This window comes from Vidua macroura, chromosome 17, assembly GCF_024509145.1.
Source record: "Vidua macroura isolate BioBank_ID:100142 chromosome 17, ASM2450914v1, whole genome shotgun sequence".
Classification (NCBI taxonomy): Eukaryota; Metazoa; Chordata; class Aves; order Passeriformes; family Viduidae; genus Vidua; species Vidua macroura.
The window spans coordinates 12,331,040-12,347,842 of NC_071587.1; the positions used below are offsets into that span (position 1 = coordinate 12,331,040).

General features: G+C 50.6%; 1 protein-coding gene across 4 annotated transcripts in view; it reads left to right on the forward strand.

Annotated features, from left to right (window-relative positions):
* PMEPA1 (prostate transmembrane protein, androgen induced 1) overlaps positions 1 to 16,803 on the forward strand; it is a 272,991-nt gene that overhangs the window by 214,857 nt on the left and 41,331 nt on the right. Inside the window, exon 1 of one of the 4 annotated variants that reach the window (XM_053992915.1) lies at positions 14,116 to 14,529. The exons of 1 other annotated variant lie outside the window; for it this stretch is intronic. In XM_053992915.1, the coding sequence (XP_053848890.1) occupies positions 14,427 to 14,529 (103 nt within the window). In that variant the 5' untranslated portion in view covers positions 14,116 to 14,426. Of the gene's footprint in view, positions 1 to 14,115; positions 14,530 to 16,803 lie in introns of those variants that run through there. 2 more of the 4 variants (XM_053992917.1, XM_053992916.1) reach the window with 2 other exon arrangements.

Here is a 16,803-nt window from a genome sequence, read left to right on the forward strand (position 1 = left end):
TTTCAAAAGCTGAGAATACCAGAAGATAACACAGCAGCAAATTAATGCATATTTTAAACCCTTGTAGCTAAACATTCCCTTTTGGGGCTGCGCCAGGTATCTCGTGGTGCCAGTGAAAATGGGATACAGATGTTCACTTGTTTGGATGGAGACACTGCAATAATTCATGCCTGCTACAAATGATCAGCTGCCTCGTGCTCACAAAAAAAATACTCTGATCTTTTTGTCAGGAATAGGGAAATATATCCCCTGTACCTATCTTAAGGAAAGTAAGGACTGTAAGAACTGTGAAATGTGTTTTTCAGTTTTCAAAATGTAATTTCTGTTGTAGCAGCACAGCCTGTGTTGGTAGAAGTGCCACCAGCATGATTCCAGTCCAAGGGTGTCCTCAGTCCAAAGGAATGAGTTGGTGTCTGGGGCAGGTATATGGAGCATTAAAATACCTATGTGAAATGTGTATTCACAGAGGAGCTGTGGGATGCTGTCCCTGAGACTTTTTTCTTTGTTTTCTTTTCACAACTTCAGCTTTAAATATTTGTGTCTTTTTTTTTTTTAAGATGAATTTAGGTGGTTTTAACATGTTTTACCTCTGCCTTTGAACTCGCTTGTGGTGAAAATAACCTCAGTGAAGTCCACAGTAACCGTGCTCAGGAATGTGGTGTGTCTGATTTAATGGACATGATGGAAAAGGGAGCTGTATCCCCTAAAAACACCCAGGGACGTGAGGAAAAAGAGCTGAGCCCATCAGGCTGCAACACAGCAGCAGGGCTGACACTCACCTTCTGCTTTTCCATGTACAGCAGAGCACTGCAAAGCTGGCATCTGCCAGAAGGATTTGTTCCATCCCTGAATACCTGCACCGCTGGTTCCCCCCGTGCTGCTGTCAGGAGAGGTACAAACAGGTTCACACCTGCTGCATAGCTCGGGGTTGAAGGAATGCATGTGCAAATTTGGCAGGTAGGAATTGCTCCCTTCAAATCACTTCTTGAAATAGGAGCTCTCAGCTTTTCCTGCCTGCTGTTCTATTTTTCACTTTCTTCTTGCAATGCCCATATTAAAATGAAGATTTTTATAACTTTTTATTTAATCTTGATTCATTTTCATGGTGGGGCTGTAACCAAATCCAAACTGGCACTTCTAGGAATCCAGCCCCAGTGTTGTATGAGCGTTTTAAAGGTGTGCACAGTTTTTTCTCCCACTCCCCCATTTCTTGGTAATTTTTGTGATGTGGATTTGGACCTGACACAACTGGCATCATTTGGGATGCAATGACTTTTTCTCCTGGTTTATTTGGGAGTTGTTTAACCTTTTGCTTACCTTCCTTAAGTTGTAGGTTGACTTCTAATTGAAAAATCCCATTTAGAATCAAAACCCACTGAAAATCTTTGGATTCAGTGCACTTAAATGCAGTGCTTTATTTCCCTATTTTGTTTCAACTGTTTTCCTTGACTTAAATGACTCACCAGATTTTTTTTTTTTTCCAATTTAATGAAAAGTTTTGGCATTCTGAAAGGGCATATTTTGCAGAACTAACTGTTAACTGATTGTTTTTTCCTGTTACTGTTTACTACATTGTAATTTTAGTTTTTCACATCAGTGCAGACCATGGACAACCCCAGCTGGGCATATATATATATATATATATATATATATATATATATATATGCAGACTATTCAAAACTTTCCAAGGGAATTGTGGATCCCTGGATAGAAAATTTCTCTCTCTAATAGCTGAATATGTTTTCTCATTTCTCTGTGGACTCCTCGAAGTCCCCAGCCCCCAGAAGTTCACAGAGCACAGTTAAAAACTGTTTCAGGTTCATTCCCACTTGCTCACAGACTGTAGTAGCTCAGCCAAGACGTGCTGCCCCACTGGTGTTGCTTCACTGGAGCAAATCACAGCCAGAAATAAAGGCAGGGGCTATTTTTTTCTTCCCTAAGTATGTTCAAAACATGAATTTCCATGAGTTTCCAACATAAGACCTATATCTGCATGGTAAGTAGAGTCACTTTCACTTGCAAATGAGGTTGGATCTGCTAAAAAATCTGCTAATTTGCAATAAAAATAGCATCCATCTTTGCTCTGCAAATATAGTCTCTTTGAAAACTGTCCCATTTTCAGAACTGCAGCAGCTTGTAGGATGGGAGAAAGGGGAAGGAGGAAATACCTTGCATTTGAAGTCACTTCGTATTTCTCCAGGACTATTTCACACACCTTTAGTCATTATGCTGCGTTTTGTGTTGTCACATTAATTTTCACAGTAACAGACTGATAGAAACAGTGTGACTGCACTGCAGAAGCAAGGGAAGCTGGATTGACTGGGAGGGAGAAGGATTTGTTCAGACATAAATATCTCCTGCCATATTGAGGGGAGTTAAAAAAAAAAAAAAAATGGCCAGCCAAGAAATTGCTTTTTTGTAGGAACGTTCTGTTTCTCTCTTTTTCCTATTTTTTTTTCCCCTTTTAATACATGCTTTAATGTGAGAGACCAGGAACAAGGGGAAAGCAAGTGGCTATTTAATGATTCTGAGGTGCTGAATCCAAGTGCTCTTTCAGAGGGTGAAACTGCAAGGAATGGGAGAAAAGGAAGGTGAAGGGGTGTGTGGAAGATGGTATTAAATAAGGAGGCCTGGTCATGTAAGGTCTTGTTGGGGAAACTGCTGACTTTCTTGCAGGTTAAATGCTTGAAGGAATTGCAGAGTCAGGCTCCTAGAAAATGAGGGCACACACCAAAAAATCAGCACCTCAGCACACAACCAGGTGAGAGGATCAGGTTGCAGAGAGGAAAGCCAGTGCAATGCCTTCTATCCCAATCCTTCCTGCACCCCGGGAAGGATGCAGAGATTGCAGAGAGGAGCAGCTCTTGCTGTCCCTGTACAGCAACACCTACCTGGCCACCAATTTATCCCCTGGGATGGGGTTGCTCTGTGCAGCTCTGCCCAGCCTTTGAGAAAGCTCTTCCAGCACTCACATCTGCTGGCTTGGCAATGCTGCTTCTGCCCTGCCAGGGCCAGTGGGATGACTTTCAGTGCAGGCTGGAAGCATTCCCTGGGCTCCCATGGCTTTTCCTTTAAGGGAGGAGCTGAGAGATGCCTCAGCTTTGGAGCTGAGTTTTCTGCTGGCACTTGTCACTCCTTGAGTATTCTGGGCTAGAGCTTGTGGTCTGGTGAAAGAAAATAAATCCGCCTCTGAGGAGGCTTGAAGAAAAGTCCCAGTATGTGATCAGAGGTTTTGCTGTTAAGGATGGGATCAGTTGCAGCTCTAGGAATGCCTTATTCCTCACACTTCTCCTGTGCTCAGGACAGCTGGGATGGGTCACACTGTCCCTTGTGCAGCATCTGAGCCTTGAACTGAGGTTTCCACTTGATATGTCCAAGTTTCTGACACCACAAGCCTTAGGTGGAAACTTGCTTATGTCTGGCTGGTTGGCAGCAGGCAAAACTCTTAAAGGAAGAGCAGCGAATTGCATATTCATAATGGCACATACTGGAGAAAATCCCTTAATTTCTCCTGTGGTGGATGTGGAAATTCACCCCTGTCCATGCTCAGCAACAACCACCCCCAGTCTCTGAAGAATGTGGATCAAACAGAGCTTTTTGGCCCTTTTTCCTCTGAGAAAGAACCACTAATTTCTTCAGTTGGAGCACATTATTTTTTTAACAAAAGAGCATGATACAGCTCTATACACCAGTTGGAAGCAATGTGATTTGTGTCATGAATACTAATATGCATTTGATGGTGTCCTATAAATTCAACATGTTCAGAAGAGCGTTAACAAGAGTTGTAGGAACCATACTTAAATTCTTTTCCTACTTTTTTGTCAATTAAAGGAAAAGGAAGCTAGTGCGAGTCTGTATTTGTATCCAAAACAAATATGGCTTGGGTCACGACAAGACTTCTGCACGCCGTGCTAGACCTGGGTCTACAGCACATTCATTGATTTTTGTCTCCATGAATCACCCTAAAGCTATAGGCAACAAAAGCTGAAACTATGTAGATGTGATTTCTAGTTCATTTGTTGTTCATTAGAAAGATTTTGTCTCTCTCATTTGCAGCACCCCTGCTGCTGCGTGTTCATTAGGAGAATGGAACGTATTCCAAATATTTCCTAGCTCTGGCAGGGCAGATGGTGGAAAGTAATTTTCCAAACTCTTCTGGAAAAGGATGGGGCGGGGGGGGGGGGGGGGAAACACACCCAAATAACCCCAAGTCACCCCCTGCACGCCAGAAGAATTTGGTATTTCTGAGTGCAGACGTGCCGTACACTCTCTGTCTCTCTGGTTGTACAGTGCAGCATGTCGGAGTGGTGGGAAGTGTGTATGAATGGGAATGTATCACATTACATGTGGGATGTTAGCAAGGCTGGGATTTTTTTTCACAGGAAACTGCATTTGCAAAGAGCACACAGCAACACGCAGTACCCTAAAAGATGTGTGTGAAGGAGTGAGCAGGATTCATTTCCCTAAATCATCTGGGCAACCCAATGCCTGAGGGAATCCCAGGGAGGGAGGACAGAGCCTGGGCCCCACTCCAGTTTCCCAGTCCAGTCCTGTGCAGAGGTGTGAGGCAAACTGGAAGCTTTTCAGACACCCCATCCCCATTGCCTGCCCCCGGCCGCTCGGGCAGAAGGATGTCCCAGTGCTCAGACAATGGTGGAGGAAGCAGCTCTGGCTGCATTTCCCTTCTGCTCCCTGGGGAGCTGGGGCAGCACACAAGGCAGGGCCAGATTTAGCTCTTGGATGCACATGAAACATCCCTGTGCCGACTGCTCCCTTCCTCCGTGCTGGGGCTCTTGTCACGGGAGTGGAAGTGGCGCACACAAGGGGAACAGAGGGGCCGAGCCCAAGTGCAGCAGCGGGGCCGGGAACACAATGCGGGGGAAACAAAGAGCGGGGCTGTGCTCGCTGCCTTCCCGGGGCCATTCACTTCTCCTGCTTGGAGCCCGTTTCCTCTTTTCAGGAGCCTCTTGACCTGCAGCTCCCTCTCCTCGGCAGACAGACCCCAAAGCCCCGCGGTCGGATCCTAATGCCTCTTCAGATCAAACCAGCAAAACACTCGGCGCACAGAGCCCGAGCTGTGTGTTTGCAGCCAGGCTCTAAGCTCCTTGGCGCTGGCACCGGGGGTTCCTGTTTGTTTTCCAACTCCTGGGGACAGCCATGGTGCTCTCGAACACAAACAAACCAGGAGAGGCTTCAGGCACTGCAGCAGAGCTTATCCAAGGGCTGCCGTCCCTGGGACTGGGCTGTGCTCCTGCTGATGGAAGGTGCCTCCAGCATCAGGCTGTCAGCTCAGGCCTGCGCGTCCCAAATCTCACACAAAGAAACCTGGCAGAACACAGAACTTCCTCAAAAGAAGGGGCCAATTGACCCATCCATGCCAAGCCACTCAGCTTGGGAGGGAGGTGCTCTGACAGCTGCTCTAAAGCCCCGTCAGGTTGTCAAAGCTCGCTATCAGTGATGGATCTTCAAGCCCCCTCTTTCTCCAGGCACTCTCACATTGCAGTGAGTGGGTGCAGGTGGAGGTGTTGGGGCTCCCACTGGATTCATTTCATAGAGTCACAGAATGGTTTATGTTGGAAAAGCTCTCTAAGGTCATCAAGTCCGACCATTCCCCCAGTGCTGCCAAGGCCACCACTAAACCCTGTCCCTAAGCACCACATTTACACATCTTTTACAGGAGTCCCCTCTGAGCCCAAAAAATCGGGAGCATTCCTTCCCAAGAGCCCCGTGTGGTGCCCTGTGGGAGCTGCCTTTCCTCCCAGGCTGGCCAGAGCTTCCTCCAGCCAGGACTGTGCCACCAGCTGAGATTCAGGGCTTTGTGCAGCCCACATCCAACACCTGAAGCTGTGTTTCCCCACAGCCAGGCTGAGTTTTTAACTCCTCTCCATCAGCTACAGCTGGTGGCCTTCAGAGATGAGCAGGGGCTGTAATTGATTCGTCAGGGCTCCTGTTAATTGGGCTTTGCTCAATTCTTGTGATATATTTTGTTCCCGATTATTACGCTCTGGAGCCAAGGTTCCTTTAGGTAATTTACGCTGTAGCCTACGTATGTGTAAAAAATTTATTGCACTCATGTTTTTAATTAAAATGCATGCGATAATACTAAAAGCAGAGAGGGAGGGGGAGGGAGGAGAACGCAGATTAAGTTTTTAATTGTTTTAATAGTGAGATTTGTTTCAGAGAGAACATGGCATACTGGTTTCCTTGGAAACATTGGCGATGTATTAGCTGTATAAAATCTAGCATAAAAGATTTGAGAAAGTGAAGCCTTTAGGTTTTAACTGATGTTATAACTCTTTTCATTTGGAAAATCAGATTCACACATGCTCCCTGGAGCCCCAAAATGGTGTCTTTTTTGTGTTTTCTCTTAATCTTAGAATATATAATTTCGTAGATTATCAGAATCATTAGAAATCCAAAACTGCAAAAACATGAAGAAAAAAATAAACCTTCAACAATTCAATATCCCTGATTCATACGATTTAATTAGATGTGCCTGTAAGTTCTCTTTGTGCCAAACAGTACCAGGCTCAGGCAAGACTCCATGTGATTTGAGAAAGAAGGGCAAAAAATTTGGCTTTTTTTAAATGTTCCAATAAAACTAGACATTATTGGTAATGGACAAGGGGTGATGTTTTATATACATCCTGCGTTCAGTTGTTTTATTGTACAACACCTGGAGGTACAATATACAATGTACAGACAGTTTTAAGCTCAGGGAATCACTGAGGCTGATGATGATGATGATGATGATCTGCCCTCACACAAAGTCTTCAAGGCCTTTATTTTTCCTGGTTTGTATTTTAGGAACCAGAGGAGCCCCCAGAGAGCCTCATCCCCAGAAACAGCATGTCGGGTTTGGGGCTACAACACTCCAAGGCAGTACAGGAGATCAAATGAACATTTTAAGGGTCTTCTCATCTGAAATTAAAACACTTTCTCTTCGTTCTCTTTGAAAAGCAGGCACTCAAAATTATCCATTTTGTCTTTTTGTGAGGGAGGCTTCAGCTCTCTGCAGCCAAGTGGGACTGAAACAACCACTTTTAATATCTGTGATTCACCTCTGAGCCCAAACTGCGATGATACAGAGCATCTGGGGATCAAATACTGCAGAAAAGCTCTCTTTGGAACAAAAGGGGGGGAAATAGACTGCAGATAAAGTACCAGATGTAGTATTTTGGACCATCAGAGAAGAGAATGGATGGCTGGGTTTTAGCGTGTAAGACTAATCACTCAGTTGAAATCATTTCAGCAGCTGAGTAAATAGACTTATGGAAAAGACATTTATGGGAGCATTTGTGTTCCAGGATCCTCCCTCTTTCCTAGCCCCGCCGTTTGTTTGCTTTTCTGTCTCGTTGGTGTCGAAGCCTCCTCCCCTGCCGCAGGTTTACGATGTGCCGGTGTCAGCCGTGCCCGGTGCGGGCACGGGGGCTCGGAGCTGCCCAGGGACAGGGCCCGGTGGCCAGCTCGGCTCCGGGCCACCCAGGGCACACAGCGATCGGGGGCACTGCCAGCAGCGCTCCCGGCTCGGGCAGCCCCGGCTGCCACACCGGGGGTGTCACGGAGAGGCACCGGGACGGTGCGAAATGAGTCAAGCCTGAAGGAAAGCGGAGTTTAAGGGCACGGGCCAGGCAGGCTCGGCCTGCGCAGGGAGTGGGGGACTTCACAGCCCAGCCCTGCTTGTCCGTCTGTCCTGCCCGGTGGATGCAGACAAACCCTGCCTGTCCGTCCGTCCTGCCCGGTGGATGCAGACAAACCCTGCCTGTCCGTCTGTCCTGCCCGGTTTATGCAGACAAACCCTGCCTGTCCGTCTGTCCTGCCCGCTGGATGCAGACAAACCCTGCCTGTCCGTCTGTCCTACCCGGTTTATGCAGACAAACCCTGCCTGTCCGTCTGTCCTGCCCGGTTTATGCAGACAAACCCTGCCTGTCCGTCTGTCCTGCCCGGTTTATGCAGACAAACCCTGCCTGTCCGTCTGTGCTGCCTGCTGGATGCAAACCCTGCCTGTCCGTCTGTCCTGCCCAGTTTATGCAGACAAACCCTGCCTGTCCGTCTGTCCTGCCCGGTTTATGCAGACAAACCCTGCCTGCCCGTCTGTCCTGCCCGGCGGATGCAAATAAACCCTGCCTGTCCGTCTGTCCTGCCCGGTTTATGCAGACAAACCCTGCCTGTCCGTCTGTCCTGCCCGGTGGATGCAGACAAACCCTGCCTGTCCGTCTGTCCTGCCTGGCCTGAGCCCTGGCTGTCTGTCCAGCCCGGCCGGTGCAGGCAGAGCCCCGGCTGTCCGTCCGTCCGTCCGTCCGGCTGTGCCCAGCTCAGGGCAGGGCACGGTCACCGCTCGACACCCCGCAGAGGCGATGCCATATGTCCCTGCCTGCTGTGCGTGCGGGCGGCTGAGCCGGTTCACGACCGGGGCAGGAAGCGCTGGCAGCGCCGCGGGTGCCGCGACACACCCGAGGCGCACACGGCCTGCAGCGCCGGGGGTCGGGGCGCGGGGCCCGCGCTGTCCCTTTAAGGCGGCGGCGCGGGAAGGCGCGCGCTGCGCCTTTGTCACGGCCCCGGGTCACGGCGCGGTCACGGCCCCGCCCCACGTGGCGCCGCCGCCCGCACGGCCGCGCGCCACGCCCCCTGCGCTGATTGGCTGCCTCGCGCCCCGCGGCCGCCGCCGCCACTTCTGATTGGCTGAGGCCGCGCGGCCTTTGCCGGCGGGGGCGGGGCAGCGCCTGCCCGTGACTCCGGGGCCATCTGGGGCTGCCCCGCGGCCTCCGCGCGATTTAAAGGGGCCGCGCCCCGCCGGGCGAGGCGAGCTCGGTTCTGGGAGCCGGTCCCGTTGTGTTTTCCACGCGAGACCGAGGGCGCGTTCCTGGGGATACCCTTATGGTACCCCGCGAGCGATGGTGATGGCGGGAGGAGGGCTCGGGCTCGCCCTGTGCTGCCGCTGAATGGCGACTTGAGGCATCTTCGGAGCCTCCTCGTCCTCCCCCAGTGTCCCCGTGGCAGGCGCGGAGGGGCTCCCGGGATGGCTCCCGGGCTGCTCCGGCGTTGGGCGTGTGTGTCCCGGCGGGGCAGAGCCGGGCTTTGTCTGAGCTCACCTTTCGTGCAGGAAACAAAAGCACCAAAGCGCAGCAAATGTGTTTTGACGAACACGAGCGTGTGCAGTATTTTTGCAGTGAGTGCACGGGGTGGGTGTAGATGGGCGACAAACAAGGGCAGTTCAACCCATGAGCTGCTCGCAGCTGCCCCGCTCCCAAAGCTCCGCTGAGAGTGGTTCCGAGCTGCCCTCCAGCATCACTCAGGTGCTTCCTCGGATGAGCCTGAAGTCTTCACTTGGCTGTGGCAGAGCCCAGGGTCACCTTTGTTTGCTTCCCAGAGCGCCATTCCCCTCTCCAAAATGCCTGTTGTTCCCTTAAGAAAAGTCAGGGATTGTTTTGTGTTTTTGCAGTCAGAACTCTTCCCTCGGCGCTGTTTTATTTTACCTGTGCCATCCTGGCTTCTCTAGCACGAGGAAATGAAGTGTGCTCAGGCAGGGAGCTGTGAATTCAGAGGGTGATGTATTTCCCACCAGTGCCTCAACAAAATGTAAAGGTAGGGTGGAGTCTTTCCAGTGATGTCACCCAGAGTTATATCAGGCCCAAAATAAGATAGAATGGGTTGGAATTACATTCTGGTGGCTTCAGTGAAAAATTTTCATTACAAACAAATACTCACTGACTTTTTATCCCTCCTGGTCGGGAATAAAACCTCCTGTATGTGACCCTTAACTAAAGCTGCTGAGCATCCACGTCCCCGTGGCATTGTTCTCCTCTGTGGCAGCAGAGATCCTGTTCTAATTGCTGGGGAGAAAACCTGAGTTTCTGGAACCAAGCAGTTAGAAAAATAAACTTAAATTGAGAGGTTAGTCACCAGAAAGTGGAAACCATGTCTGGAATTGTTAGAAATAAGGCTTGCTTGAAAATAAATATAGAATTATTCACCATGGTAACTATTGCCCTATTGCGTTAGTGCGTATCGATTTAACATTAATCCAAAGACTAATGCCGTGAAATATTTGGACTCTTTAATGGACAACTGTTTAGTTAACAAAGCTTTTGGGAGTTGTGGAGTTCTTTTTGTTTTGTTTTTCCTTAGGTTGTCTTGAACACCGTTTGACTCTTAAGGTTACTTATTTCTCAGATCTTGCTTTTCCATTACATTTTATGAATTTATCCATAGCGCTGCACTGTAATGATCTAAGTGATGCTGGAGTGTTGCAGTGAGGAATAAAAGGAAAGATTTAAATGTGACTGCACTGGCAAATGCTTGACTTTTGGTCTGGCACTGAGCAAAATTACGTTACAATCCCTGACTAGCCATGGCAGACTGATGTGCCCATGTCCTTCAGTTTGTCCAAGGATCCCAGATGATCTCAGAGCTCCCGTGTGTCCCTTTCCATGGCTGCAGAGCCCAAGGCCCAGGGAGCAGCCTTGGTTTTCTCTGAAATTTTACAGCAAACCCAGGAAGCGAAGGGAGATCTCGCAGTTCCAGACTCATCCCGGAGCCGTCTGAGGTGTCTCCAGGGAAAACATAAAGAGAAGTGGAAAAAAGCTGATCAGTGACAACACAGCAGCCAAAATCAACAACAGTGTGTTCTGGAAATGTCCCACAGATGAGCAGCACTCGCTGCTGGGACAGAAGCTCTGACAAATGCTTTGGGCTGCAGGCTGGATGGTGTCACTACAAAGAACAGGGTGAAACGTTTAAGTTAGCTGATGTACTTTTAATTTTTACAAGCCCATCTGGGATGACTTTAATTATTTGTTCTTAGATCATGGAGGAAAAATGCTGATTATTCTTAAAGCCACATGAGTCGTTCAGATGAAATGGAGATGGCGGTAAACAGCATTTTAAAACCAGCATCAACTTGCAAACAGTTATTTTTTCTTTATTTTTAAAGAAGGTTGGGAAGATGTGTGAACTTGCAGCAGCCTGCACCTGAAACGGGAGCCTTTATCCACCAGAGCTTTGTGAACTTGTAAAAACTCCCCCTAGAACAAGCTGATTCATGGGGTGAGGGCAGGAGCCTCCCCCTGCTGGAGCTGCCTCTGCCACAGCTCCAGGGCAGCCTGGGCACAGGGTGCTGGCAGTGCCACTGCTCAGGGCACCCCATCTCCTGTCCCTGTGCCCAGGGGCGATGCCTTTTGGAAAGCAAAGCCTCTTGGAAGGCAAAGCTGTGCCTGTTGCAGCAGGGATTGCAGAAAAGGACTCAAGGAACTGACCTGCCTGAGAAGAACAATTGCTTGGGGCTGCATTCACTCTCTTGAGACTGTTTAAGGGTGTCCCAACTGTCTTAAAATCCAAGAATTGTGAATCAAACGTGAACTGTGGCCGCATCCACATGGCTGAGGAGCTCAGAGGGCTCGGCAGCAGTGGCAGGGCTGGTGCTGCCGGCTGGGACCTCACATGGCACAGGGACACGTGCAGTCCTCACCTTGACTTATTTATGGCAGTGCTATGTGTTTTAAGTGCAAAGGATGTTAGTTGCAAGCTGGTAGGCTCAGATAAGCTTCCAGCCACCTTTTCTGGCCAGTCAAGGAAGGTCCCTTGGAAAAGTGTCGCTAATGTTCAACCACCAAGTGTTTTAAACATAATATAAAGTTATATTTCCAGATAAATAATAAAAGTAGGTTGATTGATAAAGCATATCTGAACTGGAATTTGCCTTCAGAATTTTGACCATGTGTGTGCCTGGCTTTAACTTTCTTGATGTCCTTTCTGGGGCTAGTGGGCCCAGTGTCCCTGTAACAGGGGTCATGTTTCTTCACATTTTCACAAAGCATTTCTAAAAATGTCACTGCCACAAAATAAATTGAGCCCCCAGAAATAACCTGAAGGATTCACGATTATTACCCTTCCTGTGTTACTGATGAGGAAACTGAGGCAGGAAACAAAATATAAAATAGGATTAGAAATGCTTTATCTCCAGCTCTAGCACAGATTTTTTTCACGTAACTGTCCCTAATCTCCCAGCACACCAATTCCCACCTCTGCTGCCACCCTAACACCTTCCCCTGCCTTTGGGAATGGCACTTGTTGGATAATTCACATGTTCTCAGTGCTTGGGAGCACAAACTTCTCAAAGCTTGTTTCTATCCGAGCCACAGGATCCTCTTCCGTGTTTCCTTTGGATTAGTAATTGTTGGGAGTTACCATCTGTGGAGTGGCAAAGAGTAAAAGATTAAACAACCCAGCAATTCCTTGTTCCTCCTCTCCAGCCATTTTCACAGGACTGGATGGGGCTGCAGGAGTAAAGTACGGGTGGGTGTTTAACATTAGTTTGTAGTAGTCATGTCGAAATAAATTCCTTTTCTGGGCAGGGAAATAAAGATTAAACCTGACCAATGAGTGCCACTGTCCCTGCCCCAAATTTTGAGACCATCCATCTTCTGTGATTGCTTCAGCTTTGTGGGAATAGGATTTCTGCTGGTTGGTCGCCTGTTCCCACCTCGGTGCATCTTCCCAACAGCACCTCTGGGGAATGCAGGCCCAGCTGGGGATGCCTCAGATACTCCCAAATCCTACATCAGAGCTATCAACAGTTATGGGGAAATGTGCTTTCTTAGAAGATAACTGAAGCTGCCTTTATCTCCCAGTAACAGCATTCACCAAGTATTATAGCAGCTACTTCGCACCACTGTAGTTAAGCTTGTTTCAGCATTTTCATTATAAACCGTTGTTTTCACAGGTTTATTTCCCAGAAAAAAAAAAAAAATCTGTCTTGACTAAAGCTTGGCACAATGAACCCTTAGGGAAGAGATGATGTTTTTTCCTTTTACCTGTCTTGCAGTGAACGGGGTCACTCCATTTTACAGTGTGTAGTTTGAAACTAAAGTGGGAATATGTTGGGAATAGTTCCTGAGCTCTAAGCAGCACCACTGGCACTACCATGGGAGCTAATGAGAATTTTCACTGAGCTCAGCCATGGCCAGACTGGCCCTTACAGGTTTATCCCCCACATCTCTTTTCTAATCTTTCCTATTTTTCTGTCTGAAATGCTGCACTGGAGACTGGCTGTGTGGGGCCCCCACAGCTGGGTGGGTGTTGTGGGGTGAGCCTGACTTTTGGGTGCTTTTTCAGCAGGATACCCAAATCCAGGTGCTTTTGGAGCTGATCTGCAAAGCTCTGCCAGGTCCTGCTGGGGGCAGGGAGCTGGGGGTGCCACTGGACCCACCTGGGTGGGCTGAGTGCAGGTGGTACTTTAAAAACCCACTGTGGGTGGGTGGGTGCAGTAATGACTGGAGCATTTCTGACAAGGAGAGAGCAGGGCCTGTTTAGACCTAAGGGATGACTGAGAAGGGACCTCATCAATATGTGTAAATATCTAAAGGAAGGATGCCAAGAAGATGGACCAGGCTCTGCTCCGTGGTGCTGAGCAATAGGACAAGAGGCTACAAAACCGATGGCCAGGAATTTCCACCAGAACATGAGGAAGAACTTTTTTTCTGTGCAGGTGAACGAACACTGAACAGATTGCCCGGGGGGGCGGGGGGGCGGTGTGGAGTCTCCCTCGCTGGAGATATTCCAGAAGCCGTCTGGACACAATCCTGTGCCCTGTGCTCGGGGATGACCCTGCCTGAGCCGGGAGGTGGGACACCGGGTGGTCCCTTCCAGCCTGACCCGCTCTGCGGCTCCGGGGGTCCCGCGCCCCCCGGCAGCTGCCGCCGCCCCGCCTGGGCGCGTCCCGGCGGGGCCGCACCGGGCGCTGCCCCCGACCCGCTCCCGGCGGCAGCGCGGGGAAGGGAAGGGAAGGGAAGGGAAGGGAAGGGAAGGGAAGGGAAGGGAAGGGAAGGGAAGGGAAGGGAAGGGAAGGGAAGGGAAGGGAAGGGAAGGGAAGGGAAGGGAAGGGAAGGGAAGGGAAGGGAAGGGAAGGGAAGGGAAGGGAAGGGAAGGGAAGGGAAGGGAAGGGAAGGGAAGGGCAGTCCCCGTCTGGCGCTGACGTCACGGTCCCGCCCGCGGCGGCGGCGGCGCGGCCGCGTCCCCGTGGCCGTGAATGAGCGCGGGGGGCGGGAGCGGAGCGGGAGCGGGCGGGCCGCGCTCCCACCGCGCTCCCACCGCGCCGCGCCCCACAAAAGTGCGGGGCTGCCGCGGCCGGGCCCAGCGCTGCCGCTTCCCGGGCCGGAGGGGCGCGGAGCAGCCGCGGGGCCGAGCGGAGCCGCTGCCGGGGGCGCCGCGCCGCGCCGGGTTTTTTATTTCCAATTTCTGATCGCAGCTGCATTTCCCTCCCTCCGCCCCCCCGCGCCGAGGAGGAGCCCCGGCTTTATGTGGTGCTGCCCGGGGAGCGCTCGGCGGCCGGGAAGTTCTTTGTGTCGCCGTCGCCCTCCTTTTTTTTTTTTTTTTTCTTTTTTTTTTCTTTTTTTTTTTTTTTTTTTTTTTTTTGTGTGTGTGTTTAAATGTATAACTTCATGGGGCTGAACAGCACGGCCGTAGCTATTCAGCCCAATGTGTCCTGCACATGCAACTGCAAAAGGTCTTTGTTCCAGAGCATGGAGATCAGTAAGTACCAGTCCTGCTGCTCCCGGGGAGGGTGCGGGAGGTGCCCGGGGTGCGGGAGTGCCCGGCGGCCCCGCCGCGGGCGGGGAAGTTCCCGCGGGGGCTCCCGGCGGCGCCCGGGACCCCTGGCTGCGATGCGCTTTCCCGGAGCGGTTTTCCTCGCCCCTCCGTGCGAGCCCCGCTCTCTCATCTGTTGCCGCTGGGATGTCGGTGCGGGTGTGACACGGCGCGGGCCGGGCTGCCGGAGCTGCCCGGGATCAGCCGCTCCCCGCCGGCACCGCGGCTGAGATCCCCGCTCTTCCCCATCGCGGCTCCATCACCGCCCGCGTCTCGCCCTTTCCCCGCGGTGCCCCGGTGCCCCTGCCCCGCGCCTTCCCCTCCTGCGGGGGTGATGCTCGGGCGCTCCCGAGCCTCCCCCGGGGGTCTGCGCTACCCCCGTGTAAACCACCCTCGCCTCGGTACCGGGAGGGCACCGCGGTCCGGACGCTCGAGTAGGGTTTGTGTTTGGGAACCTGTTCCCCCACCCCTCCCCGTCTCCAGCCCCTCGGGGCTTTTTGTTCCGAAGGGCGATTTGGGTTTTTTCATTAATATTTTTCAACCCTCGCAGAGCAGCAGTGAGGGCAGTGCCTGACCTAAATATTCACCACTTCTCTGTGTGCTCTTTCCCTCTTGGAAATGAAGTGCACGGAGGTGAGAGAGAAGGAGTATTACTGCTGAGGGGAGAGGAATGAGTTGGGCTCTTTGGCAGTTTTAAGCAAATGGTATTTTCTGTAAAGGGAAGGTTTTCAAGGCGTCCCAGAGCGGGAGGGTTGTCAGGATTGTACCGTGCTTAGCACCTTGTTCAGTGCCTTGAGATCCAAACCCTGCACAGACTAATGCAAAATGGCCCAAAAGGAAAACTTGGGAAAGAGTCTGGATTTTGCATATATGCCTGGCACTGTGACGGGGCAGGCTGGCTCTCGGTGCGTGCAGGGAGAGCCAGCTGAGCTGTGCCTGTTTCTGCTAGCACAGGATCTGCCCCGTTACCTCCAGCGGGGCTGCAGAACATCTGTCCCTTGGTATTTTGGATGGCTTTTGTCCAGTGTCGTCTGCCTTCTCCTTCTCCTGCTTCATCCTTTTTTAATTCAGGTCTCTGAATCCCAGAGAAGGTCTGCAGGCATTTGTATACCGGGTACGAAAATGTGTTCATTCTGAATTTTAGCATAACCATACCCTTTGTACTGTATGCACTTTTAATCTTGATTTAATCTCATTCGTGTTCAGACAAAACTAAGCTGGATTTGCCTGATTTTATTAACACTACCGGTACTGAATAGACCATTATTCTTCCCTGACTTTAACAGGCCGGGCTAGATGTGCATACCAATAGCAATGAAGATATAGTTCTTTTTTGTGTCAGCCAGTTGCCGAACATAAACTGTGTGCCACAGAATCCCGAGGATGAGACTTTGTGTCTGATCAAGGCTCATGGTTGTGATAAAAGTTGTGAATTAAAACGTGTAATGTCTTTTGAAGAAAAAGCTTCTATTCCAGTCTAACTCTTGGCATGAGGTTTTTTTGGAACAACTCAGGCTTTTAATTTCACTCTTTGACTTTTCAGAAATAGCATAGTTTATAATTTTTCCCCCCGTTTTTGTCAGCATGTGAAAAGCTTGGTAAGAGGCAGGTGCTGCTTATGGATGGGGGGGTGAGAGGCAGGGAACAGTGAATGACACCGGAGGAGACCTTGCCTGGGTTGGGATGGGTGTTGTGGGAGCCTCGTGCCTGATGCTGCCGAGGTCCTTCCCTGACTTGTCCCCTGCCCTCTGTCAGCTCTGGGGTCCTGACACTCAGGTGCTGAGTTCACATGAGCTCCTGGGAGCCTTAGAGCGAGCCCTTACTGCTGCCCTTCCTTATTTCATGTTGGGGTAGGCTTCTTATCACCAATGTTATTATTTATTTCCTGCTGATGGCGGGCAGCACTGGCTCACCTCTGCACTACAGGAGAGCTCTGGTGGCACTACAGGGGCTGTTACCTGATCGCTTCCTGCACCTGGCTCCAGTGGAGAGGGCAGAGCTGAGCCTCCCTGAGATAAATTCATTCTACAGCGTTTTTCCTCCTCCGGTCGCTTGATTTTTGTGTAGCTTTCTGATACGACTGAGGGAACCTCAGAGCAGCTACCACCAGATGCTCCTTAAATTTTTCAGCCAAAATTTTCAGTTGCCAGGCAGGAACGCTTCAGGAAAGCGGCACGGGGAGGGAACACGCCAACTCCTCCGATTTACAGCCCTCTAAAT